The sequence below is a fragment of the Macaca nemestrina genome, chromosome 14 (genome assembly GCF_043159975.1).
Source record: "Macaca nemestrina isolate mMacNem1 chromosome 14, mMacNem.hap1, whole genome shotgun sequence".
In the NCBI taxonomy this organism is placed as follows: domain Eukaryota; kingdom Metazoa; phylum Chordata; class Mammalia; order Primates; family Cercopithecidae; genus Macaca; species Macaca nemestrina.
Genome location: NC_092138.1, coordinates 70,490,135 through 70,517,693, shown reverse-complemented (window position 1 = coordinate 70,517,693; position 27,559 = coordinate 70,490,135). Strand labels below are relative to the sequence as shown.

The following is a 27,559-nucleotide window of genomic DNA, read 5'->3' as shown; positions in this document are numbered from 1 at the left end:
CTTTTTATCAAGACACCATAATGAATGTGACAATATAGCTCTTACTATGTAAATCTAATGATGATAAATCTAGAAAATCTGTGATAATTGTTGATGAGATTATTTGTCCCAAAGTAACTTTTACACTAACTAGCAAAGTAGAAATCTTTGATTTCTACAAAATTCAGAGCAGATATAAATAAAACTCACCAAATACCTATATCTAACAATAGCTTCGATCTTACTACTCTAATGGCACCCATAAATCTTTTATGCCAGATGGAGGTCAATACGGTAAATATACATGCCAATTTTAAAAATCAGTAAACAAATACTTTGACCATAGCCAATGTCTCAACCAAATCATGTGATTTTTAAATGATAGATTAAACAGCGAAGATGGTAAGAAATCTAAGTCATAATAATCTCATTAAATCATTAACATGCTCAGTAGCATTCAATAGACACCAAATCTTGCTGGGCACCAGGTGCTGCAGAATATACAAATAGTGGAGACATAGTCTCTACTTGTTAGGCCTATAATCTAGTTAGCAAGCATTAAATACAGCTATAGAGAGATAAGTCAAATTTCAATCTAAATCTCGAATCAATCTGTTTTCCTTCATCTCCACTATCTCTAAGCTACTAACATCTATTTCTTGGACCTCTGTAACCCTTCCTAATGATCTCTTGAATTCATTTCATTTTATCATAATTTAATCACTATACTGCAGCTATAATAACCTTTCTGAATTCAAGAGGACCACAGATGTATTCTTTGGAGCAACTGACTCTAGATTCAGAAACATCAGGCACAGGGCTAAAAAGCCTGTACTGAAGAAAGCCCAAAAGTTTTTATCTAATCTTCCTCTATAACTTTGTAAGATGAGCACCTACCTGCCGTAGGGGGAAAATGAGAATTCTTCTTCAGAAAACTAAATAAGAACAACCTCCAGATACTGATATTTGGAGGTGTCCCTAAGGAAAATGCCAGTTTGCCCAAGCACCCTTAAGTGAAGTCCACCAGAAGACAAGCAATCTAGTTTTTAATATCTCAGAAAAACAAGCAAACAAAAAAACCTATTACACCCATAGACACAATGCTATCAAGAAAGGAAAAGAGAACAAGAAAAAGCTCTTGTAAACTAAATATCATAATAGCAGAAAAAAAGAATTCAAAGGAAAAAGTTACAGAGAAAGCTGAGGAAATCTTTCAGAAAATAGAGTGAAAATCAGACAAGCAACCCAAGAGTTCCAACACCCAAGAGAACAGGGACTGCCAAATTTTTTCTGCAAAGAACCAGAGAGTAGATGGGTTAGGCTTCGTAGTCCATACAGTCTCTGTTGCAACTACTTAACTCTGCTGTTACAGTGTGAAAGCAGCCAAAGAAATGTGTAAGCAAATGGGATGGACAGAGGCCAGACATAGCCTCTGAATCAGTTTGCTGACCTTTAGAATTAAAGAGAAAAAAAAAAAAAAAGCAAAATGAGAAGACACAAAAGAATAAATGACCAAAGAAAAATCTAAGAAAATTACCCAGAACTAAAGAACATGAATTTTTAGAAAGAAACAGTCCAACACAATGACATCATCATCAAATTTCAGAATATCAGGGATGAACTAATCACAAAAGCTCCCAAAGAGGGAAAAAACAAAACAAACAAAACCAGGACCTATACAAAGACTGGGAAATCAGCTGGGAGCGGTAGGTCATGCTTGTAATCCCAGCACTTTGGGAGGCTGAGGTGGGCGGATCACAAGGTCAAGAGATTGAGACCATTCTGGCCAACATGGTGAAACCCCGTCTCTACTAAAAATACAAAAATTAGCTGGGTGTGGTGGCATGCACCTGTAGTCCCAGCTACTCAGGAGGCTGAGGCAGGAGAATCGCTTGAACCCAGGAGGTGGAGATTGCAGTGAGCGGAGATTGTGTCATTGCACTCCAGCCTGGGCGACAGAGCGAGACTCCATCTCAAAAAACAAAAAACAAAACAAAACAAAACAAAAAACTGGGAAATGATATCATACTAGCTTTTTTAAGTATAAACAAAAAAAAGATAGAAAGGCTTGAATATTGAAAGAGAATTCCAACTAGAATTCTATATCTAGTGAAATTAGCAATCACGTATCAGGAGAAAATAAACGCATTTTTAAAGAAATACAATTACTTATGTTTATCTCCAAAGTACCCTTAATTAGAGGGCTACTGCAAGACTACTCCAATAAAACAACAGAATAAACCAAAAATGAGGAGGGCATAATACCTAGGAAAATAGAGATGTAAACACAGAAAAGCAGCCAAGGAAAGTCCCAGAACAGGAGTTGCAAAACAAGTCTTGAAAGTCCACATAGGAAGTGGGGGGAAGAAGAGTTCAAAAGAAAATCTTTAAAATAAAGAATGGAACTGATATATTTGAGCATATAAGAAATACTATTGGCCAAGTGTGGTAGCTCATGGCTGTAATCCCAGCACTATGGGAGGCCAAGGCAGGCAGATCACAAGGTCAAAAGTTTGAGGCCAGACTGGCCAATATGGTGAGACCCTATCTCAACTAAAAATACAAAAATTAGCCAGGCATGGTAGGCGCCTGTAGTCCCAGATACTCGGGAGGGTGAGGCAGGAGAACTGCTTGAACCCAGGAGGCACAGGTTGCAGTGAGCTGAGATTGCGCTATTGCACTCCAGCCGGGGCAACAGAGTGAGACTCTGTCGCAAAAAAAAAAAAAAAAAAAACAAAAACAGAAAGAAAAAGAAATAATACTGATAGTATGTGACATAGATGTGGAGCATTTAGAGAATATTAACCGCAGATACACAGAAAGCCAGGCAACTAAAAAATGAGGCAATTATTAACTTTTTAAAAAGTAAAAGGTGGTACTGTATTTCACTATTTGACTTATCAGAAAACAGTATCTCCATAATCCATATGATGAGTTTATATTATATTAATTTAACCAAAAATTGTAATATATGTAATTATATAGGGGAAGGGAAGTAGGAGAGCAAGGTGGGAAGCTAGAGCTTCACCTACCATAAGAAAAAAAAATCTAAACCTGATTAATCAAGAAATATCAGTCTACACATGTTATTTAGTAATAAAGAGATAAATTTCAGGAAGAAAGGCCAAAAGGATTAACAATGGTTTCTTCCAAGTAGGAGGACTTGTAGGTGGAGAATATAGGATATTATAAGCCATCTATCTGTATTTGGCTTTTAAAACCATGTACACATATTATTTTTTAAAAAGTAAATAACTCGCAAAGAATATTTGCAATACTAATTATAGACAGAAGATCAATATCTTTCAAATTATAAGGAGCTCTCACAAAAGACATCAACATAATATAATATATACAAATATATTAACAGGCAATTAACAAGAAAAAAATTACTGTCCAGGCAGCGTGAAAAAAAGTTCACCCTTCAAAGCATTTACAAATCCAGATTAAAATAACAAAGTGGCACAATTTTAATCTATCAATTAGCAAAAATTTAAGAAATGAGTAATACCAATGTTAAAGGATTTTACAAAATGCATTGCTTGTGAGAGTGTAAGTCTGTGTATCATTTCTGGAGGAAAATTTGGTAATAAAACAAAACTTTAAAAATATGTATGGCATGTGATTCAGCAATTTCTGCTAAAAATGTATCCTTAAGGAAATAGTAACAAATGTATATAAAAGGGTTCAGCTGCAAAGGTAATATTTTAGCAAAATTGTCTTAAGACTGTCTTTTTCATACTGATTTAGCAGAAAAAATATAATAGCCTTACCTGAACTGTACGTCCTGCATTGATATGCTCTTCATGCAACTTGTCCCAGATTCTACACCTTTGATACTATACAAAAGAGAGGGGGGAGGTATTACATTTTTCATCACTAAAGGATTATCCCATTACCACAAAAATTCCCACTCACCTACCCAAACTTCATACGAGCTAGAGAAGATAGTGATTTAGTAGTGGTAATTAATTTTCCAAACACATACAAGTAGGAAATTATTAAGAATACTGCATACAAAATTATGGAAATCATAAAATAAACAAAAAACCCCCACTAATCAGGTTATTTTATTTTACTGAAAAAGAGTATGTATTTTGTCTATGTTGCAAACACTCCTGAAATGGAAAATATAAAGAATGAGAATGTAAAATAATACTAAAAATAAAAAGAACAGTGTTCATAAGATATTCTTATTGTATATGAAAAATTGTACATGTTTGTCAATGATAGTGTAAAGTATTGAAAACTAAAAATCTGAATTTTAAAAAAGTAACACTGAAACCACAGACTAGAGAGTAAATAAAAAATGAGACTGAACTTTTAATATATATGTTTTCATTTTTACCAAGGCAATTGTTACCTTTCAGAGTATCATCCAAAAAGAATTGGGAACAGAATCATGGGAATTTTTTCATTTGATAGGAACCATAGGAATATGTGATAACATTATAGCCGAATATTTATATAGAATATAAATATCAACACCAAATATCATATATTATTTTTATTCAAAATTTAAAAATCAAATAATTAAAATGTTAGCAGATGTGACCAGCTACATTAAACACATTTTTGGTACTTTATACATCCCCAAAAAATCAACCTAGAAATAATTTGAAAGGACAGAAATATAAAAATGCCCTCATATATGCATAGAAAACATAGATTATAAGAGTAGAGCACTAAAAAAATTTCTAGGGCGTTTTTATATTCCTTGTTCTGCACAATTCTTAAAATTTGGTAAAGAATGATGCAGCAAAAACTTCTTTTGATACTCCTAAAATTTTTACATCATCTAAGAACTAAACAATAACTATTAAGCTTAAAACAATTAGACTGGCCAGGCGCAGTGGCTCACGCCTGTAATCCCAGCACTTTGGGAGGCTGAGGTGGGCGCATCATCTGAGGTCAGAAGTTTGAGACCAGCCTAGCCAACATAGTGAAACTCCGTCTCTACTAAAAGTACAAAAAAATTAGCTGGGCATGGTGGCAGGTGCCTGTAATCCCAACTACTTGTGAGGCAGAGGCAGGAGATCACTTGAACCCGGGAGGTGGAGGTTGCAGTGAACTGAGATCGTGCTACTGCACTCCAGCCTGCGCAACAGAGTGAGACTCCTTCTCAAAAAAAAAAAAAAAAAATCAATCAGACCATACTGAACATGTATTCACCAAACATAAATTTAAAATCACTACCAAACCACTTTCATTTATAGGAAAAATTTAATTGATGCCATCAGATCCAGTGTGAAAGCTCTTTTAGGCAGTGTTATAACAGTAATAAAAGTTTGAGAAAGGAAGCCAGAGGTTCATGTTTGAAAATAAACCACTTTTAAATTTATTGCCCACTACTAATCTGTTGTGATGTTTCAAGAAAAATTAACACTAAGGAAACAGAGTTGAGAATTTGTAGATGTCAAGGCTATCAGAATTCATGGATCAGAGAATACCAGAGAGGAGAGGGCTGCATGGTGAAGGGCTAGTTGCACTGAGAGGAGAGGAATACGATGAGAGAGAATGCTAGAGATCTGCAGGGTTTTCCTTTTGAGTCTTCAGCAAAGGACTCCTCCACACATGCATGTCAGAGAAGTACCCGTGGTCAGAAAAAGAACAGGTAGAATAATTCCCGGAGATCACACAAGGCTAGAAATGGTTCATGTGACCATAAGTCAGAGTGGAAAAACCTTGGAATACACTGGGTATCAGGTAGAATATTCCAAAGTATTGCTCTTTGTAGGAAAAAATTAGCCCTGAACCAAAGGCTGTTCTGGTCCTAAGCAAGAAAGGTTAAAAGAAAGACTCAAGGCCAGACACGGTGGCTCACGCCTGTAATCCCAGCACTTTGGGAGGCCGAGGCGGGCGGATCACGAGGTCAGGAGATCGAGACCATCCTGGCTAACACGGTGAAACCCCGTCTCTACTAAAAATACAAAAAATTAGCTGGGCGTGGTGGTGGGCACCTGTAGTCCCAGCTACTCGGGAGGCTGAGGCAGGAGAATGGCGTGAACCCAGGAGGCGAAGCTTGCAGTGAGCCGAGATTGTTTAACTGCACTCTAGCCTGGGCAACAGAGTGAGACTCCATCAGAAAAAAGAAAGACTCAAAAGGATCAAACTGTTCCCAACTAAACTGTGTTTCAGAATAAAGCTAAAAAATATTTAAAGAAATTTAAAAATATTCAGTACCCAATAAAGTAAATTTCACAATGTCTGGTATCCAAAAGATAATTGCCATGCATGCAAAAAAGCAGAATAATATGATATGTAATGAGATAAACCAATCAACAGAAATAGACCCAGATATGATAGGAATAATGGAATTAATAAATGAGGATATTAAGAACAGTTATTATTATGTGTTCCATGTATTCAAGAAGGTAGAAGAAAATATAAGCACATTAGAAGAAAAGACATAAAAGATATTTTAAAATATTAAATTAATAGAATTAAAAAAGAGTATCTGAAATTAAAATATGCACTAGATGGGATTAATAGCAGATAAGACAATGCAGAAGAAAAGATTAGTAAACCTATGGAAATTGCAGTAGAAACTATCCAAAATGAAACACACAGAGAAAAATAAGTTGAAAATAAATTAACCAAGATCAACAAGTCATGGGCCAAATGAAAACAATATAAAATACATGTAACCGGACTCCATGAGAGAAAAATAATTTGAAAAACTTAATGGCCAAAGATTTTCTAAATTTGAGAAAAATGATAAAACCACAGATCCAAGAAGTTCAAAGGACAAGAAAAATGAAGAAAGCTATACTAATGTATATTACAGTAAAATTACTTAAAATAAATAAAGAAAAAAATCTTAAAAACAGGAAGAAAAAAGACACATGAAGTACCAAGAAACAAAGATAAGAATGACAGAAGACTTCTTGTGAGAAACAATCCAAGCCAGAAGACAGTGGACAACATGTTGGAAGTATTTGAAAACGATAGAAAATGCAACCTAAAATTCTATCCCCAGAGAAAGTTTTTTTTTAAATAAGGCAAAACAAAGATATTTTTAAACATAAAAAAGCTGATAGAATCCATCACCAGCAGAAAGGTGTGCTAGAAGAAATGTTTAAAAAAGTACTTCAAGTTGATAGAAAAGGGATACCTGACAGAAACCGGGTTCTACACAAACGAATGAAGAGCATTGAAAATGGCACATACAGATATATATGTAAATATAAATATTTTTTCTTATTTTTACAATCTCTTTAAAAAATAACACAATTTAAAGCAAAAATAATGAAAACAAATGGGGTTGATAACATATGCAGAAGTAAAATGTATAGCAACCATAGTAAAAAGACCCTAAGAGAGGACCTGGAAGTATACTGTTAAAAGGTTCTTATATGTGAAGTGAATTATATAACATTACTTGAAGCGAGACTGTGATGTTAAAGATATATACTGTGAACCATAAAGCAACTACTAAAAAAATAAAAAATAAAAAACCAAGAGGTATAATAAGCCAGCAAAAGAAAAAAGATGGAATCATAAAAAATATTTAATTAAACCAAAAGAAAGAGGGAAAACAGATGGACAAATAGACAAAAATAGCAAGATGGTAGATTTAAAGACAATAATTTGACAAAATTGAACATTTATTCATTATAAAAACTCTCAGCAAACTAAAAAATAGAAATTAACTTTCTCAACCTGATAGCAGGAATCTACAAAACCCCTACATTTAACATCATACTTAAGTGGTGAAAGACCATTCTCTAATATTGGGAAGAAGGTAAGGATGTCTGATCTCACCACTCTTACTCAACTTCATACTGGAGGCCCTAGCCAGGGCAAAAAGATTAAAAAAGGAAGGAAAGAAGGGAGAGAGGGTGGGCGGGGCAAAGACTAGAAAAAAATAAAATTGTCTTCACAGATTACTTGATTGTCTACATAGAAAATATCAAAGAATCTACAGAAAGCTACCTAACATTAACAGGTGGCCCAATGATTGCAGGCCATAAACTGAGAATTACTTGTATCTTGAAGATAAATAATATCTACCCCATAGGGTAGTTAAGAGTAACTCACCTCACTCTGCTTACCAAATATCAAAAATACAAAACCAATAACACAAAGGATATATCTCAGAAACGTTCTGAATCTAATGCATTAGAAACTATTAACTGATGGTGTCTGTGATATTATGATTATATAAATATTACATATATATAATATATATACATTGGTCTTTGTCCACAGTTCCTTGACCATAACTCCCATGGCCCTTGTTAGTCTTTTGTTACAATGCTGGGGCACTTTCAGTGTCCAAAGCAGACCTCAGGAAACAGAACCTCTCTCTGCCCTCCTGCCCTCCGAACCTGCCAATGGCAGGACTCCAAACCCATTGTGGGTCAGAAGGGGTCCTGCCCCATACCCTGGAGGAAGACATGATACATGGAGAGGCCAATAAGAATCTGAACAGACAGGCCTTGTTGGGGTTTCTCCACTCAGTCTGTTACTATTAGACCATACCTGTTTTGTCCAATCACATTTTGACATGGTTGTCCATGCTTCCATCATGCCTATCCAATGAAGTCTCCATAAGAGGCCCAAGAGGACAGAATTTGGAGAGCTTCCAGAGAGCTGATCACATGGAGGTTCCTGAAGGGTGGTGTCTCCAAGGAGGGCATGGCATGGAAGCTCTGTACCCATTTCCTCATAGCTCACCTTATGCATCTCTTCAGCTGTATCCCTTGTAATATCCTTTATAAAGAACTGGTAAATTGTCTCCCTGAGTTCTGTGAGCCATTCCAGGAAATTAATTGAGCTCAAAAAGGGAGCTGTGGGAACTCCAACTTGAAGCTGGTTGGTCAGAAGTTCCAAGGGCCTGGACATGTGACTGGTGGGAGGGAAGGGCGTGGTCTTGTGGCACTTGGCTCTCAAACTGTGGTTTCGGAGGCTATCTCTAGGTATATAGCATCAGAATTGAATTCAACTGGAAGATACCTAAGCTAGGGTCTGCTGAACTGATTGCTTGCTTGAAATATGGGGAGCAACTCACACACATTTGGTAACAGAAGTCTTCTGTGTTGGTGACTATTGTTGTTGAGTGAGAGTATAAGAGAAAACATGTTGTGTGTTGATTTTTCCATTCACAGTGCCTATGCTGAATGCCTGGGTAGCCTAACTTACTTGTTATATTCTCCACTTCCAAGTATCAACCATGCATGCAAGCTTTTTTCATATAATATCTTAATCCTTACAATAATCTTATGAGGAAGATTATCGTTTTACTATTACAACTGTCTAATATCATAGACATTTGCAGCTTTCCCATGAATTATTAAAATGTGAATGTTCAAGTACCATGCTCACTACCTGGTGAAATCATTTGTACATCAAACCCCAGCAACACACAATTTACCCATGTGATAATCCTGCACATATACTCCCTAAACCTAAAATAAAAGTTGGAAGAAAAAAAGAGAGAGAGCAAAGGAAAGTGAGAAAATAAATAGAAGAAGGAGGAGGATGAAAAGGAGGACATAGAAAAGGGAATAAAAAAGGGTTGTAAAAAAAAATTGGTTCTATAGGTTTTGAGAGGTTTCTTTGTCAAGGTCATTTGTAAAGTTCCTCCAGTGGAGAGGAACAATTTTCTTCATCCTTTTAAAATTCAGATGAGTTCATTGATCAGTGTTTATACTGCTTCCACTGCCCGGACCTTGGGAAGAACAACTTTTGGCCTGTGTGACAGACACCACACCACGGTCCTATAGGTTTGGAGATGGAGCACTCAGTCTAATTTTAGCAGTAAGATTAGACTAGTGAATGATAGTCCCATTTTTTCCTGCTTCAAAAGCATGAATAGGGAAGACCTTCCTTAAGCAGAGTGATTCCATCTTGCCCACCCCTTAAATGGGGCTCTGCAAGTTGCTGTCTCCACAGGGCTTAGGTCCTGGTAAGAGGCCAACTGTGAGACAGTGGCATTTAGGACCACACATGTGGGACACATGACAGACACAGAGGATGACTTGACAGAGATATCTTCAGCTCCCTTCCTGTCTTCTTGATGTTCTCGTTCAGCAAGACTATCCGCTTCTAGGTTGTTATAGTTTGACAGTAGATAAGGACAATTTTAATTAGTTCAATCAATATCTATTGAGCATGTACTATGTGACAGGCACTGGAAATACAGATAGGCGTTGGGGAAAATGTCAAAGTCCTTGCCTCCTTCGGTCTACAGTCAAGAAGGCAGTAAATATCCCTCATTTGCACAATATTTTGTACCCCTCCACCCTCACCAAATATGGTCACATTTTCCAATACACAGAATGACTCCTGTTCCCTTTGGGTAAACAGAAAAAGGAAATCTTTGATGACCAGGAGATAAATAATCTGAAAGCCAAAACAAAAACAAAAAACATGTGAATGTTAAATCTATGAACCTTAAGGTCTGTGGCCCAGTACTGTGTAAGGGTGGTGTGTTTATATCTGACTGGGGATGGTATCATCAGGAGTGTTGAGTAGGAAGTAACTGAGCTATGCAATAGAGTCTGAAAGGTGACAAATGATAGGGTGGATATTGTCAATGGATGTAAAAGAGAAAGCAAAACTATTCAACTCTATAGTTTTTACACCTTCCTTCTTTATTGAGGAAAATGATCTTCAAAATATAAAAATCTAAAATAAAATGATTAAGATGAAAAAAAATCAAAGGAAGATTAAGAACAAATCTAGATACTTTAAATGATTTCAAGTCAACAGGCCCAGGGAAATTACACTCGAGAGAACCAAAAGACCTTGCAAATGTGATCACAGAAATATTTCTGCTTATCTATGAAGAACTGTGAAGAATTGGTAAGGTTCCTAGAGACTTGCAAATATTGACCCAATTTTCACAAAAGAAAGTATATTTAAAACACTGCAGGCTGTAAATCTTAATGTGAATCTTGGGGAAAATTCTATACTAGATAATTAGTGAGATGGTTTGGGAGAGCGTGTAGAAATGGTGACAGTATACCAGTATGCTCTGGCCCTTTCCTGTCCAACATTTTCATCAATGACTTCAAAACAAAGAATGCATAATTATCAAATTTGCACATAACATAAATTAGAAGGATTAACATAGATGAAAGATCACAATTCCACATAATAACAAATATAACAATGATAACTGTAAAGTCCAGCATTTAAATTAAAAAGAGCAATTGCACCAGTATAAGAAATAGGTGTGATCTGATTCAATAGATATAATTCACATTAAAAAAAAGTCTTATGGAATTCATTTAGTTGATTACAAAGTCAATTTAAAAAGCTGGCAGTATAGAGTGGCTTCTAAAATGATGTAATCTTAGGCTCTATACATGTATATGTATATTCGTTCATTCAACACACTTTTTTTCAGAAGCACACTACATTTCAAGCACATTAGAAGTTTAACACATTTACTGACATCTCAAGCAAGTAATTTACTCTAAATCTTTCTCCACCTAAAAAGCGAAGGCAATAACAATAACTAATCTACAATGATGCTATAAGGATTAAATGCTATGATATATAGAAACACCTAACACAGCACTCAGCAAATGAAAACAACAACTACTCCCTCCACTGTTATTATTTTCTCACTTGTCTAGAAAACTAGAAAAGATTACTATATCAAGTGGAGGATGAACTAGATGACTTTATTTCTTATTGTAACAAATTATAAGAAAAATAAGGAATAATTCAGATTCCTATTGTTTACTACACGATTTTATAACTAAATTAGGAAACACTATTAAAAGTTATCAATCCAAATGTTTGAGAAGGAGAAAAAAACTTAAAATGATTTAATGATATGTGTGAAAAAAATTACAAGTAACTCCTTACAAATTTAGTTAAGTTGAGATCCCTGACAAGCATTGCTAAACAGCACTACTTTCACAAAATATCATTTTGGTATTGTCTCTTTGCATGGCGGCACTGGAGGGTAGATTAAAGCAGTGCCATAATTTAGCCAAGTACTATGTTTTGGGTTGCAAACAACAGAAAACCCAAAATTAAAAATGGCTTTAATAATAAGTATTTATTATCTCACATACAAAGCAATCTAGAAGTAGGATGACTCTACGTTAGTTTAATTCAGAAGCTCACAAGGTCATCAAGTGTCCAAGTTCTATGTTGCTGCTTTACTACTATCAATAAGGAGCTTTTGTCCTCAGATTTGTCCCCTAATGGCTGCAAGAGGATTGGCTACAGTTCTAGATACAACAGGAAGACACACAAGACCAAGAAGATGGGGACTCTTTCCTTCCATGCATATCTGTATATCTTCATAACAGCAGGAAAATCTTTCCAGTTTCCATATCCCAAATAGGTTTTTCCTCAGGTATAACTGGCCAGAACTACAGGATATGTCTATTGTTCACTGGTAACCAAACATTGACAAGATTGGAATTACCGCATTCATCAGACCATCATCATTCACCACCTGTGCTGAGGCTTGCCTATCTTTTTTTTTTTTTTTTTTTTTTTTTTTTTTTTTTTTTTTTTTTTTTTTTTTTTTTTTTTTTTGAGACGGAGTCTCACGCTGTTGCCCAGGCTGGAGTGCAGTGGCGCGATCTCGGCTCACTGCAAGCTCCGCCTCCCGGGTTCCCGCCATTCTCCTGCCTCAGCCTCCTGAGTAGCTGGGACTACAGGCGACCGCCACCGCGCCCGGCTAATTTTTTGTATTTTTAGTAGAGACGGGGTTTCACTGTGGTCTCGATCTCCTGACCTTGTGATCCGCCCGCCTCGGCCTCCCAAAGTGCTGGGATTACAGGCTTGAGCCACCGCGCCCGGCTGAGGCTTGCCTATCTTGAAACACAAAGGAAGGAAACTGAATGGGGTTCTGTCAGAAAAAAGGAACGAGGTTGAGAAAGCTGATTAAAAGATCAAAGCAGATAGTCACACACTAAAAAGAGAAGTGAAAAATACTTTCATTGTAATCACAGATTAACAATAAATAAGACTGATTATGTCTGATTTTACACTACACAGTTCAGATTTCATGTTGCTTGAATAGCTCATGCCATCCATTTTCATAGTAATTATATGCTGCCTCTTATCATTCTTTGACTATTTCCTATCTTATTTCCTTAACTGGACTGCAAACTTCTTAAGGATTGAAAAATCCATCTTTTAGGCCGGGCGCGGTGGCTCACGCTTGTAATCCCTGCACTTTGGGAGGCCGAGGCGGGCGGATCACGAGGTCAGGATATCGAGACCATCCTGACTAACACGGTGAAACCCCGTCTCTACTAAAATACAAAAAATTAGCCGGGCGCGGTGGCGGGCACCTGTAGTCCCAGCTACTCGGCAGGCTGGGGCAGGAGAATGGCGCGAACCCGGGAGGCGGAGCTTGCAGTGAGCCGAGATGGTGCCACTGCACTCCAGCCTGGGCGACAAAGTGAAGACTCCGCCTCAAAAAAAAAAAAAAAAAAACAAAAAAACAAAAAAAAAAAATCCATCTTTTACATATTCTTCAATGCTAACAATCTAAGAAACAGCAAACATCAATAAATATCTATGAAAAGCTAACATTTATTTCCTATAATAAATAATCTCCCTTCTCATTAAACCTGGCAGATTGAACACAAATATTCAACTCTACTCTTTTCCAAAATCCCACTAAATGACAACAAAGAACTTTAGAAAGTATAAATTCACAAGAATAATGAGAATAGAATAGAAGACATCAACTAACAAAAAAATTTAACATTTTGTAACATTTTGGAAGCTGGAAAGAGTATGGATATGTTGTAACTGACTCAGCAAGCCAAAGAAAGCTAAAATGTAAGCCTGTAGAAGGGGTGCATGGTGGGGGAGAGTGGCAATGAGAAGCAAGCCACAGCCAGGCATGGTTGTTCATGTCTATAATCCTAGCACTTTGAGAGGCCAATGCAGGAGGATCACTTGAGGCCAGCGCTTTGAGATGAGATGGGCCTGGGCAGCATGGTGAGACCCCGTCTCTAAACAATGACTAAGCAACTGAAGGTACCAGCTACCAGGTAACCTGATGGAAGTGTATGGTGGGGCAAAATGCAAAAGGTTTGGTTGAAAGTTTATGTAATGAACAGGTAGTCCACCAGATCCCCTCTATACTTGCCCAAGCAACTGCCCTGTTCCACCACTGCACAAGACAATACTATAGGAGACAGCCTCTGGAGAGGCTAGAGACGCTAAGGATCCTGGACACCAGCACAGCTAAGGGCAGGGATCAGTTACCACACCACAACCAGGAAGATTAAGCCTGGACAATAAATATCTGAATGGTGGTGAGCCTGCTCACCTCCTCCCCCTACTTTCCTTCCCCTGGCTTAAAAGGCTGGTCACAAAATTCATACTATATCCACCCCTCCAACCTCCCCACCCCAACCCCTGCCACAACTATCACCTTTGAAAAAATAAACATACCCCAACAGGTAGGAGATGGAGGATTGCTCTTTCTTAAAACTGAACAGCTAACAAGACCTAGAGTTACTGATATCTAGTGGTTCTCCAATTAAAATAGATTCTCAGCTATTCACCCCTCCAGACAGCAAAGCCCCCACTCTAATCTGCTATCCACATGCATACACACAAACACATTTACACACATACCTTCCAATCAGCACTTTAAAATATCAACAGTCAGCCAAGAAAAGCCTATAATACTATATGCTGAAACAGAAGAAAGAGAGAGAGAGAGAAGAAAGAAAGAAAAAAGGGACTTGGGAAAAACAGGACAAAGAAGCAGAAGAAAACTTAAAAAAAAACTGTAGAAAGATGTTATTATACTGCATCCACAAAATGAAAAGAGAATTATCTTTAAAAGAAAAGGAGAGGTCAGGCATGGTTGTTCACATCTGTAATCCTAGCACTTTGAGAGGCCAATGCAGGAGGATCACTTGAGGCCAGGGCTTTGAGATGAGATGGGCCTGGGCCCATGTAGTGAGACCTCGTCTCTACAAAAATATTTAAAAATTAGCTGAACATGGTAGAGCACACCGGAAGTCTTAGCTATTCAGGAAGCTGAGACAGGAGGATTGCTTTAACTCAGGAGTTTAACATTATAGTGAGCTATAATTGCACCACTGCACTCCAGCCTGGGCAACAGAGTGAGACTCTGTCTCTATTTAAAAAAGAGAGAGAGAGAGAGAGAGAGACAACAAATGCACTGAGAGAAAAAAGAACATAGAAAAGGTATGATTGTGGTTATTCCATCCAAGCTGGAATGTGGATGTGATGGCTGGTGCTGGAGTAGCCATTTTACACACAAGGTAGAACCAAGTTGAGGATGGGAGAGTAAGATAAAAAGAGCCTGGATCTTTGAAGATTGCTGAGCAGCCACTGTACCCCTGGACTACCTCTGTTACTATGAGACGAAAAACAAAAGCAAAACAAAACAAAAAAATTTCTATCTTATTTAACATATGATTTTTTAGTTTTCTGCCTCTTGTACCTTATCCATATAATTAATACAGTATGTGCTATACAGTAAGTTTTTCCCCAAATCCTTACAATACAAAACAAAGAAAATTATGTTACAGGCTTACTATCTTGTCATTCCTATTAACAATGCTTAAGTCTATCTTACATTAGCCAAGAAAGCTGAATGATAACACTTCAAATTTCAGGATTACATTCTAATCAAGTTTATCTTGTAGAATAAAATGAAGGACCTATGGAATACAGCTCCAGGTGTCCACAGCACACTACGCTCATTGTTTTCAGATGTTGCAGAATCACCCCACTAAGGCTTACCTTCAATTTCCCTTCAGTCTGACTTTCTTCTTTTAAATTCATATTGGATGACTGATGTCCAGCATAATGAATATTTTATCTTTCTACACCTTTCCTCCAAGAATAATATGCCTTTTTGAAAGTGAGGCACTGTCAGACACCTGGAGTCCAAACTTAATTCTTAACTCTTTTGTCCAGACTGAGCCCTGCAGCTTTTAAATGTTTTTACATTTCTATAACATATCTATTAAAATAAGTTATTCAATCCTATACAGATAAAAAAAAGTTGCTTTCATAATTAAGCTAGACATCCTAGATATAGTGGAATGATCCAGGATATGGAATAAAACATAGATCAGTATAAAATTAACTGTTTGGCTTAAGATGATATCACCTACATTATAATTATAATTATTCTGATACTGTCTAAAAATTCCACAGTAAGTAAAAATTTCATAAAATGCTAAAGAAAAAAATGTCCGGCAGAGATGGATGGATGTAACTCTAGAATAATCTTCTTGTGACATCTGGCACAACTAATGAAATCAGTAATATAACCATTCTATCCCCACCCACCTGGCTTTTCCATTGATGACTGATTGGGTGGTACATATAGCAAGGATCTGAGGGTACTGACAGCAGGCACTTTTGTATAGAATAAACATAAGAAAAAGAAAATCTAAGACAGACATGCCAAACCTCAAAGGAAAAGTAGGATAATAAAGGAAAGAAATGGCCTTAATTTGCTTCCATTCATGTTAAAAAGAACCCATTTACTAAACAATTCCTCTCCATCCTTAAAAGTCACAGTATTACTTATTGCTTATAAGTAAAGAAGAAAGAAATGCAGGGATGACAAAATACTAATCCTGAATTCTAGAAAGACTTACATATTTGCATTAAACTTTTCATTTTAATATTCTCAGAACTGATTTTCTCCGCTTTTAAAAGGACTTGAATTCTAGAAAGAGAGATGGTATCTATGGAAGAAAGAGGGACACTTTTCTGACTTCTATATGCTACTGAGTTAAGTAATGAATAATGTTTATATTGAAAGGCTTCATGACCATATCCTCTACTCCCAACCTTCAAATGAATGAATGAATGAATGAAGGTTCTGCAGCTTAAGACTTATTCTGGGAAAAGTCTTCTTGAAGCAAAAAATATCACTAACCTGTCCCATAGCAAATAAGACAACATAATCTGCCAAATTAATGCTCAGTACTGAGTAAACTTGATGTTTCCAAAAACGCCACAACCACTTCACCGACCAGGGCAGGTTCTATGCAACCTTTACCATAGTCCCTGAGACTAATTCATCTTCCCTCTACCTATTTCCTCAACTGACTTAGGCAGTATTTCTCAGTTGTGAGCTTTCCTCAAAGGGAAGCAGTGAAGTAAGGAAATTCCCTCATACCTCACAATGATTTACTTCTTTAATGTATGTACACCTAAAGAGGATATGAGTTACCGAAAGACACACACTCAAAGTTCAAAAACTTGCCATGGGGTGAATGAAATTAAGGCAGGTAGATTAGCCAAAGTTCTCTGCCTTTACATTAGAGTGTATTGTCAATCAGTTTGTATCTTAATTACTAACTGCCTAAAACCTCAATATGTACAATTAAAAACATATAGACTTGGCCAGGCGCCATGGCTTACACCTGTAATCCCAACACTTTGGGAGGTCAAAACAGGAGGACAGCTTGAGGCCAGGAGTTCAAGACCAGCCTCGGCAAAAAAGCAAGAACCTGTTTCTTCGAAAAATAAAAGTAAGTTAGCCACGCATGGTGGTGTGTAGATAGCTTGAGTCCAGAAGTTTGAGGTTGCAGTGGGCTATGATCCATGCCACTGCACTCCAGCCTGGGCAACAGAGCGAGACCTTGTCTCTTAAACAAACAAACACAAAAGTATAGACTCTATTCCTATATCCCTTCCTAGAAAAAGGAATATATGAGAGGTATATATGCAGAACAGAAAAACCAGCTAAAAAAATGCATAATGTTGCTAAATCAATAGGAGCTAGGTGTTTCAGCAAAGCCTCTTATCTAATACTCTAAATTTAGCTGAAATGAACAAGCAATATAAATCAGACTATGTAATTATTTCTTGTGGTAGTAAATGAAACAGCTCACCTTCTCAATATTTATCTGGTGCTTTCTTAACCTTTCCAGGTCTGTTGGGATTACTATCTTAATGAATTTCTGGATAGCTGGTTCAAGACGGCGTAATTTCACTTTTTCTTCATCTTCAGACATCCTAAAAAAATGATATATGACCTCCCTGGTAACAGCTGTCTTCTCCACTCATATAGAAAAACCTAAAAGAAAAATATTTCTTTAAAAATGTTTTCAAATTACTTTCCACTATTTTTAAAAGCCAACAATTAATTAGTTTTACAATTTATTCTAAATACATATCAACTTAATGTTGAGCTTGAGTGACTTGTTTTTTCTTTATGAAACCACTGATTTTTAAATCTTTTTCTCTTTACAAAAATTATATTTTAGAATGTTCAGACAATATAAATAAATGAAGAAAAAAACAAAGTCAGCAGTCATCTCCTCACCTTTTACAAAGAGTACAAAATGTACTCTTTACATTTTGGCATAGGTCTCTCCTGGCCTTTTTCTGTGTAAGTATGTATGTATGTTTATAAATACTTTAAAAAAAAATAGGAGTATACTATCCAAGTTTTCATTTTCTGATCTATCTTGGACACTGAATAACCCTTTTAAAAAAGGTATCAAATGGCTTAACACTGATGCTTGTATCAAACTTCACATCTAATGTCATCATAATGTAACTTTGTAATTACACAACTTCAAATATATTATAACATAATATGCAACTCTTCTCATTGATATCCTTTAAATTGCCTCTTCCATTTTCAATAAAGTGATTAGTATTGCCTATAACTGACTCAAATAACCAGTGACAGAGCTGGAATAAGAACCCAGATTTTCTAAAATTACATTGAAATACTTTTTCCACTCCACCAGTAGTTTCCTACTAGTGTTCCAGAAAGTCCAAGGGTATGCATTTGGTGCCAGAGTACAAGGGTAGGGTATACAGGTGAGCATGTTCCAGGACCCCACCCCCCACTTCAGTTGTAGAAACTTTACTTACAACTATTTTATGAATTGGAGCTTATCAGAGCTTATATAAATAACGGGCTTCACAGCTTAACCAAGCTTGAAAGCCACCGTTGTAAACCATGCTTTCATGCCATTTCATTAACCACAACCTCATCCATGTTTAAAAAATTTTAAGTTGAGAATGTTAATACTACTGAGTAGTGCTGTCTTAGTCCAGGGTCTATAGAGACAGGAATTCACATACAAACTTTGTGGAGCCCCTGAATCTTTATCAAAATTTATGAATGAAGGGGCCAGGTACAGTGGCTCATGTCTGGAATACCAGTACTTTGGGAGGCCAAGGCAGGAGGACCACTTGAGCCCAGGAGTTCAAGGCCACCCTGGGTAATATGCCGAAGTACCATCTCTACCAAAAAAAAAAAAATGTGAATGTAGTTTATTTTGGAGAATAGAGCCCACTGTTTCAAGAGATTCTCAGAGATCTATCATCCCCAAAACATTAAATATTTATTCCCTTTCTTTCACAGTTGAAAATCTTGATGTGTTAGTTATACAGACTGCCTCTAATACCTACCCATTAGTAACTTGGTTTTTATGTCTGACACAAGTTCAAAAGTAAAAAAGGAAAATCTCCAGGTACAAAAACAAAGAGAGTAAAACAGGTGCAACAGTGAATGGAAACTGGGGACATATGGAGAAATTCATTACCAAAAGAGACCATCCACAGACCCAACAAAACAGGAAAATTCATAGCTAATGGACTAAAGATAATAAAATAATTTTAAAAAGAAATTAAAGAAAGTATATTTTTAAATATCCAAAAACATAAAGGAAGGAATAAAATCTTTTAAAAAATAGATATTATGAAACAGTAAGAGGCCAGCCTGAATATAAACCAAGTAAAACTTCTAGAAATGAAAATCTCAAAAGATGTGTTAAACAGTAAATTATATAGATAAGAGACAATTATTGATTGGAAGAAATCACTCAGAACACAGAGGAATAAAAAGATGAAAAGTATAAAAAAGACATAAAGGATAAAATGAGAAGCTCAATAACAAGTAGGAGTCCCAGAAAGAAAGAACAAAGAAAATGGTAAGAAGGAATTATTCAAAGAGAATATACTGATAATTAAAATGTAAGACCTCAAACTGAAAAAGCACATCAGCCTCAAGGAGCATAAATTAAAAAGAAACCAAATTTGCCTAAATACATGGAAGGGAAATTGCAAAACATTAAAGAACAAGAATCATAAAAAAACAAATGAGAGATAAAAGACAGATAAAGCAATAATATCTTGCTTTTAAGAGCAAGATATTAAAAGACAGAAATACCTTCAAAGTGCTGAGAGAGTTGGTATATTCCCAGGTAAATTATCATTTAGAATGAAAGCAAAATAATCATTTTCAGACATACAAGGACTAAGAGAGTTTATTGCCGAGCTCCTCATTAAAAGTACTAAAAGGAATATTTTAACAATAAAGAAAATAAACCCAAAGGAGTGGAATAGCAAGAATAGAATATGGAATAGCAATGAATAGAATACACTGTTACCGGATAGAATAAATGGGTGGATGAAAGAAAATAAAACATTTATTTTGAATAGCATGATGAAGTATAATAAAAATGTTTCCATGTAAATAATTTTCTATAATTACATAGATGCTTCACAATTTTACAAATTGGCTATTGTTGGCTATTTAGGTTGTTTCCAATTTTCCACTATTACAAACTACAGTGTAATTACCCTGCTTACACATAAATCCATACTGCCATCTATAATTATTTCTTTGAAACAATCAACAAAGACACAACCTATATAAAGGGAGAAAGTATTTGCAAACCAGTCATCCAATAAGGGACTAACATCTAAAATGTATAAGGAACTCAAACAACTCAACAGCAAAAAAACAAACAGTTCCATAAAAAAGTGGGCAAAGAACCTGAATAGACATTTCTCAAAAGAAGACACACAAATGACCAAAAGGTATTTTTTTAAATGCTCAATATCATTAATCATCAGGGAAATGCAAATCAGAACCACAATGAGATACCATCTCACCCCAGTTACAAGGGCTATCACCAAAAGGATAAAAAATAACAAATGCTGGTGAGGATGTAGCAAAAGAAGCCTCTTTTTTCTTTTCTTCTTTCTTTTTTTAGAGAGTTTCGCTCTTGTCGCCCAGGCTGGAGTGCAGTGGCACAATCTCGGCTTACTGCAACCTCCGCCTCCTGGGTTCAAGCAGTTCTTCTGCCTCAGCCTCCCGAGTAGCTGGGATTACAAGCACATGCCACCACGCCCAGCTAATTTTTGTATTTTTAGTGGAGACGGGGTTTTGCCATGTTGGTCAAGCTGGTCTCGAACTCCTGACCTCAGGTGATCCACCCGCCTCAGCCTCCCAAAGTGCTGGGATTACAGGCGTGAGCCATGATGTCCGGCGAGAAAGAGGACTCTTATACACTGTTGGTGAGAATGTAAATTAGTACAGCCATTATGAAAAACAGTATGGGCTGGGTATGGTGGCTCATAGCTATAATTTCAGCACTTTGGAAGGCTGAAGCAGGAGGATCACTTGAGGCCAGGAGTTTGAGGGTAGCCTGGGCACCATAGCAAGACCCTTCTTCTCTGAAAAATTTAAAAATTAGCTGGGTGTGGTGGTGTGTGCCTGTAGTCCCAGTGACACTGAGGTGGGAAGATCCCTTGAGCCCTAAAGTGTGAGCCTGCAGGAAATGGTGTTCTTACTATTACACTACCGCATAGGCAACACAGCGAGATCCTGTCTCAAAAAAAAAAACAAAAAACAAAAAACTGTACAGAGGCTTTTCAAAAAAATTAAAAATAAAACTACCATATGATCCAGCAATCCCACTACTGGGTATTTATCAAAAGGAAAGAAAATCAGTGTATCAGAGAGATACCTACAGTCCCATGTTTATTGCAGCAGCATTCACAATAGCCAAGATACGGAATCAACCTAAGTGTCTGTCAATGGATGAATGGATAAAGAAATTTTGGTATATATACACAATGAAATATCGTTCAGCCATTTAAAAAAAAAAATGGGTTGGGCGTGGAGGCTCACGCCTATAATCCCAGCACTTTGGGAGGCCGAGGCGGGCCGATCACCAGGTCAGGAGATCGAGACCATCCCGGCTAACATGGTGAAACCCCGTCTCTACTAAAAATACAAAAAATTAGCTAGGCATGGTGGCATGCACCTGTATTCCCAGCTACTTGGGAGGCTGAGGCAGGAAAATCGCTTGAACCCAGGAGGCGGAGGTTGCAGTGAGCCCAGATATCACCACCGTACTCCAGCCTGGGCAACAGAGTGAGACTCTGTCTCGTAGAAAAAAAAAAAAAGAAAAAAAAAGAATGAAATCCTGTCATTTATAGCAACATGGATGGAACATGTAGCCTGTACTCCCAGCTACTCAGGAAGCCGAGGTAGGAAGATCACTTGAGCCCAGGAATTAGAAGCCAGCCTGGGAAACATAATGAGATCCCCATTTCTTAAATAAAAACAGGGAAAAAAAGTTGATCTCCTGGAGGTAGAAAGTAGAGTGATGGGAAGGGGCAGGAGGGATGAAGAGAAGTCGGTAAATGGGTACAAACATACAGTTAGATAGAAGGAATAAATTTTTCATGTTTAATAACACAGTGGGTACCTATAGTTAATAATTTATTGCGTATTTCAAAATAGCTAGAAGAGATCTGAAGTGCTTCTAATAACACAAAAAAATAATAAATGTTTGAGGTGATATATATCCCAAATACCCTGATTTGATCATTACACATGGTATGCATGTATCAAAATATCACATGTATCCTATAAGTATGTAAAATTATTGTGTATTAATTGAAAAAATTTACATAAAAATAATAAATATCTAGAAATAGAATTATTAGGCAGACAGATTTTTCAAAGTTTTTTTTAATATATATTGCCATATCCCACAAAAGGTTATGCCTACTATGTTCCTACCAGAAACATAACACGATGTCCATTTATCCATATTCCAACCAATGTACTTAGTATTATCATTCTTAGATATGCCATTGGTGAGGCCGGGCGCGGTGGCTCAAGCCTGTAATCCCAGCACTTTGGGAGGCCGAGACAGGCGGATCACGAGGTCAGGAGATCGAGACCGTTCTGGCTGACATGGTGAAACCCCGTCTCTACTAAAAATACAAAAAAACTAGCCGGGCGTGGTGGCGGTGCCTGTAGTCCCAGCTACTCGGGAGGCTGAGGCAGGAGAATGGCATGAGCTCGGGAGGTGGAGCCTGCAGTGAGCCTAGATCCGGCCACTGCACTCCAGCCTGGGCGACAGAGCGAGACTTCATCTCAAAAAAAAAAAAAAAAGATATGCCATTGGTGAAAAAAATGATGTCTCATTATTGCTTTACTTTGCACTCCTTAAATTACTAACAGGATGGATTTATCAGCCATTTGCATTTCTTTTTTTCTTTTTTTTTTTTTTTTGGCCCAGGCTGGAGTGAAGTGGTGTGATCTCAGCTCACTGCAACCTCCACTCCCCGGGTTTAAGTGATTCTCCTACCTCAGCCTCCCAAGTAACTGGGATTACAGGAACGCACCACCACGCCCTGCTAATTTTTGTATTTTTAGTAGAGATGGGGTTTCACCATGTTGGCCAGGCTGGTCTCGAACTCCTGACCTCAGGTGATCGACCTGCCTTGGCCTCCCAAAGTGCTAGGATTATAAGCATGAGGCACCGTGCCCTGCTGCATTTCTTCTTTTTTTAATTTTTAATTTTTGTGGGTATATATTAGTTGTAGGTATATATTTATGGGATATATGAGTTATTTTGATACAGGCATACAATGTGTAATAATCACATTAGGGTAAATGAGGTATCCATCACCTCAAGCATTTATTCTTTGTGATACAAACAATCCAGTTATACTCCTAGTTATTTTAAAATGTACAATTGAATTATTATAGTCACCCTGTTCTGCTATCAAGTACTAGATTTTATTCATTCTTTCTATTTTTTTGTAACCATTGCATTTCTTACTTCCATGAATTGCCTGTTCATGTCATACATATCTGTTTTACTACAGAGGATGTCTTTCTCTTATTCTCTCATAAAAGGTTATTAAATGTTAAATATATCAATTACTTGTCTAACATTAACATTTCCCAATCTATCACACTGCCTCTTTTGTTTTCTATACTGCAAAGAGATATCTTTATATCTACCATCATTCCTATCAAAATGTTTTTTGAACACACCTGTTGTTCAATAGATGCTGCCTGAACTAAAATATTTCTTCACCATTGCTAATCCTATCACTCTAGTCAAATAGCACAATATGCATAGCACATGATAATGGAGGAGCTTCAATTAGTCTACCTTTAGACTCTTTCCCTCCAAAATGGAATAGAAACTATAAAAACATAAACTGTATTATAAATGAATAGCATAACCACACTGAAAGAAGTGAGGAAGAAAAATAATCTAAGCCACTTTAGAAAACAATATTTTAACTGAATACTGTAAGACTAGAGACAAAAGGAACTACACTGTCCTCTATTTAGTAAATGTGTTTCTCACAGGAATATAGGTCAGAAATCCTGAAATTACTTTATGTGTATACTAGGACTGAAAAAATAAGAAAACATTTTGTAGACTACAAGAGTCAGATTTCTCACTGTCAGATAAAGAAGTTAAAAATAAGGGACAAAACTAGAATGAACCCTGTGGTGTTAGACTAGAAGCAAAGCTACTGGGATGAACTTCTGTTTTTAAAAAATATATGGATAAATAAATACAGAAATAAATACAGATCTTTGTGTATACATGGGTATGCATATGTATAGACTGGTGTCTTCTGTGGGGCCCTGGAAGTAATGTTACCCCAGAGCAATGAACATCCCTAGAGCACAGATCTTTGTGTTTAAATACTATTCTCCAAAAAAAGAAACTATGGGTCTTTGGAGAAGTGGCTGATTATCAGGGCTGAGGCACAGAAAACATATGATGAGCCTGGGGCATCATATGGTACCAGAAAATTAGGAAGTTCCAAAAAAGAAAAAAAAAAAGGATGGAAGCATGCTGAAAAGCTACAGAAAGCAACCTGAAAAAAAAAAAAAAAAAAAAAAAAAAAAAACTCCAATGATCAAAGCTGGAACAATTTCACACATAAAATAACACAAGTGTAAGATAAAAACCAATAGAAAAACATCTGAGTCCACATGGATACAAATAAATAACGGAATACAAATAAACAAATGGGAAAAGCGCAGCTCATCCTTACAGAATAATTTCAATTAATAAATAAAGAAATGAGGAAAGTAGAAAATCATCATTAGAACACCATAGTCATAATTGCTGAAGGCAAGATCCACCAATGGATGTGAAATTTAGCAAGGGAAAGTCTGAGGAGAAACAGGATATGCGTACAGTTTAAAAGCTCCCCCAAGATGTCAATTAATTATAAGGAGAAAAAATAAGACCTTTACATTGGAGAATCCCAGTAGACACTCTCTTACCAAGTGATCAAGAGTAACCTCACAAGCAATAAGTCATATCTATCAGCTACGCTCATATGATGAACTGAGAAGGGCACACACACTTTTGTGTTCTTAACAAAAAAGCATAGCCTTAATCTACTCATGAGAGAACACTGGACAAACCCCATTTGAGGGGCACTCTACAAAATAACTGACCAGCATTCTTCAAAAGCGTAAAGCTCAGAAAGAGTATAAAGACTGAAAAAGACTATCAATGTAAAGACAGGAAAAGACTGAGGAACTGTCACAGACTGGAGAAGACCAAGGACCCAAGACAACTAACTGCAATGTCGGGTCTTAGAGTAGATCCTGGAATAGAAAGAGGACATTAATACAGGGAAAAAAAAAAAAAATCACAAGTCAGTAATTCGGTTAATAGTATTATACTAATACTAACTTCCTGCTTTTGATAATTGCACTATGGTATCTAAAAAATTATTAATGGAAGCAATAGGGAACTCTGTACTACTTTTGAAACTTTTCTGTAATTGTAAAATTATTTCAAAATAAAAAGGTTTTTTATGTATAAGAAGATGTTTCACGTAAGACAGGTAGAAACATTTAGAAGTCAAAGAACTGCAATGGTATTCACTGCATTAATACTTGGAGAGAGGGGTGCCAGGACTGTGCCAGGTGCTTTACAAACTTTATCATGTAGTGCTTACAACTAATATGAGATGGGTACCATAATACTTATGTTTCCCAGTAAGTTACTTGGGAGGTTATTAATAAGTGAAAGACCCCATTTCTCAGAAAACCCAGCCCCCAAAAGTGACGAACACCTTCCATCGGCTTAGAGGTCCCACTTTTCGGGATACTGGTGGCGCCCGATTTCTTCGGGCCCGCCGCTTTGGGTTTCTGAGTTATGGAAGAGACAGTGAATTTGGAGAGAAAAGTCAATGTGAGGTCTCCTCTCTGAACCTCAGATAGCTAAAAGGAGGGAGCCAAGGGGTGGGACCTTCTGCGAACCACCTCTGGGTCTGGTGAGCAGGGGCTTTCGGCCTCTCGCTCCCTGTCCACTCCCCACTACCCTCGAGCGTCGCGTCATTCCTCGCAGTGTCACCCACAGCACACCTGGGCCACACACAACAAACGCCCCCACCAGCGAACGGATGCGCGGGTCTGTCCCGGAACCCAGACGCCAGCGACCCTGGCGACCCGAGGCCTACAGCGCGCCAGAGACAGGACGCGCGTCGGAAACTTTTCCACCCTGCGACCCCGGAAGGCCGTCCCGCTCGCATCGTCTGCGGCCTCCCTAGACCAGTTTCTAATAAAGCTTCCAAAAACGAAACCGAGAGAGGCTCCGCCACTTCTGAAAGACAGGAGCAGCCACCATGGGGCTCGCACTTCTGATCCAATGCCCCACTTGCCTCCCAGCGCCTCTTGCGCGCGCCACAGGGCGCCCGGCCCACCAAGCCTATCAGGGCCCGACGCCCCCAGAGGCGGCCTCCAGAGAGCCCCTTACCTCCCGCCGTGGCGCTCGAGGCCGGTCGGTGCGCACGGCGCAGGCGCAGGAGCGACGGGGCGGGGCATCGCGAGGGGTGGGCTGGGCTAGGCCCCGCCCCCTCCCCGTCCCGCGAGGCAGCCGGGTGGGGTGCGGGGGACGCGCAGGTGAGTACAAATGCGGACGCCGCTCTGAACAGCGAAAGCCTTTTTCAAAAGTGATTTTGATTTACATTATGGGGTTGTGACTCGAGCCAAGAGGAGAGAGACGCACAAACCCTCTTCAGGTCTGCTTGTTGTGTTCAAGACAATTCATGCTTGTATGGCCGACTGCATTTTGCAGTTTTCCTGTCTATTTTCCTCTGTTCTTCCTAGAATTTTATTTGCGGGTTGGGCATGTATTCTTAGGTCTGTTTTGAAACTGAAGCTCAGAAAGGTTTTGCCTCCCCATCCCATCCCCAAAAACCCTGTGAAGTGGACAGGGCAGGAGTGCCATCTTAATTGCAACAGGTGCAAAAATTAAAGCTCAGTCAGTTGTGGTTTCCTCCAAAAACTGGTGGAGGGCTTAAGGCAAACGTCTTTATCCCGATTTTATAGATTATGACTCTGGGGTTTAACAAAGAGTTTTAAGTGACTCATTCCAGTTTAGCCAGCTTATGACAGAGCTGGAACTCCAACTGTGTGTCCTAATTTCCTTCCCAAGTTATTCCAGTTAGACCAGCTGCTACCACATGAACAAGCAGGTGACCGGCTTTGAAGCCTTGTCCAAGTCACAGGTCTTCCTCTCTTCATGGCCTAACTTCCAGATCC

At 37.7% G+C, this 27,559-nt stretch overlaps 1 protein-coding gene across 3 annotated transcripts in view; it reads right to left on the bottom strand.

Moving 5' to 3' along the window:
• The window catches only part of LOC105480964 (syntaxin 17), a 74,539-nt gene extending 47,712 nt beyond the window's left edge, over positions 1-26,827 (bottom strand). For 2 of the 3 annotated variants that reach the window (XR_011612735.1, XR_011612736.1), the window contains exons 1-3: positions 26,772-26,827; positions 17,811-17,995; positions 3,753-3,818 (exon numbers count right to left, since the gene is read on the bottom strand). Coding sequence is in view for 1 of the 3 variants with exons in the window: in XM_011740183.3 (XP_011738485.1) it covers positions 3,753-3,818; positions 17,811-17,933 (189 nt within the window). In the remaining 2 variants the exon portion in view is untranslated. The remainder of the gene's footprint in view (positions 1-3,752; positions 3,819-17,810; positions 17,996-26,771) is intronic. The other variant, XM_011740183.3, reaches the window with a different exon arrangement.
• Positions 26,828-27,559: the final 732 nt, after the last annotated feature.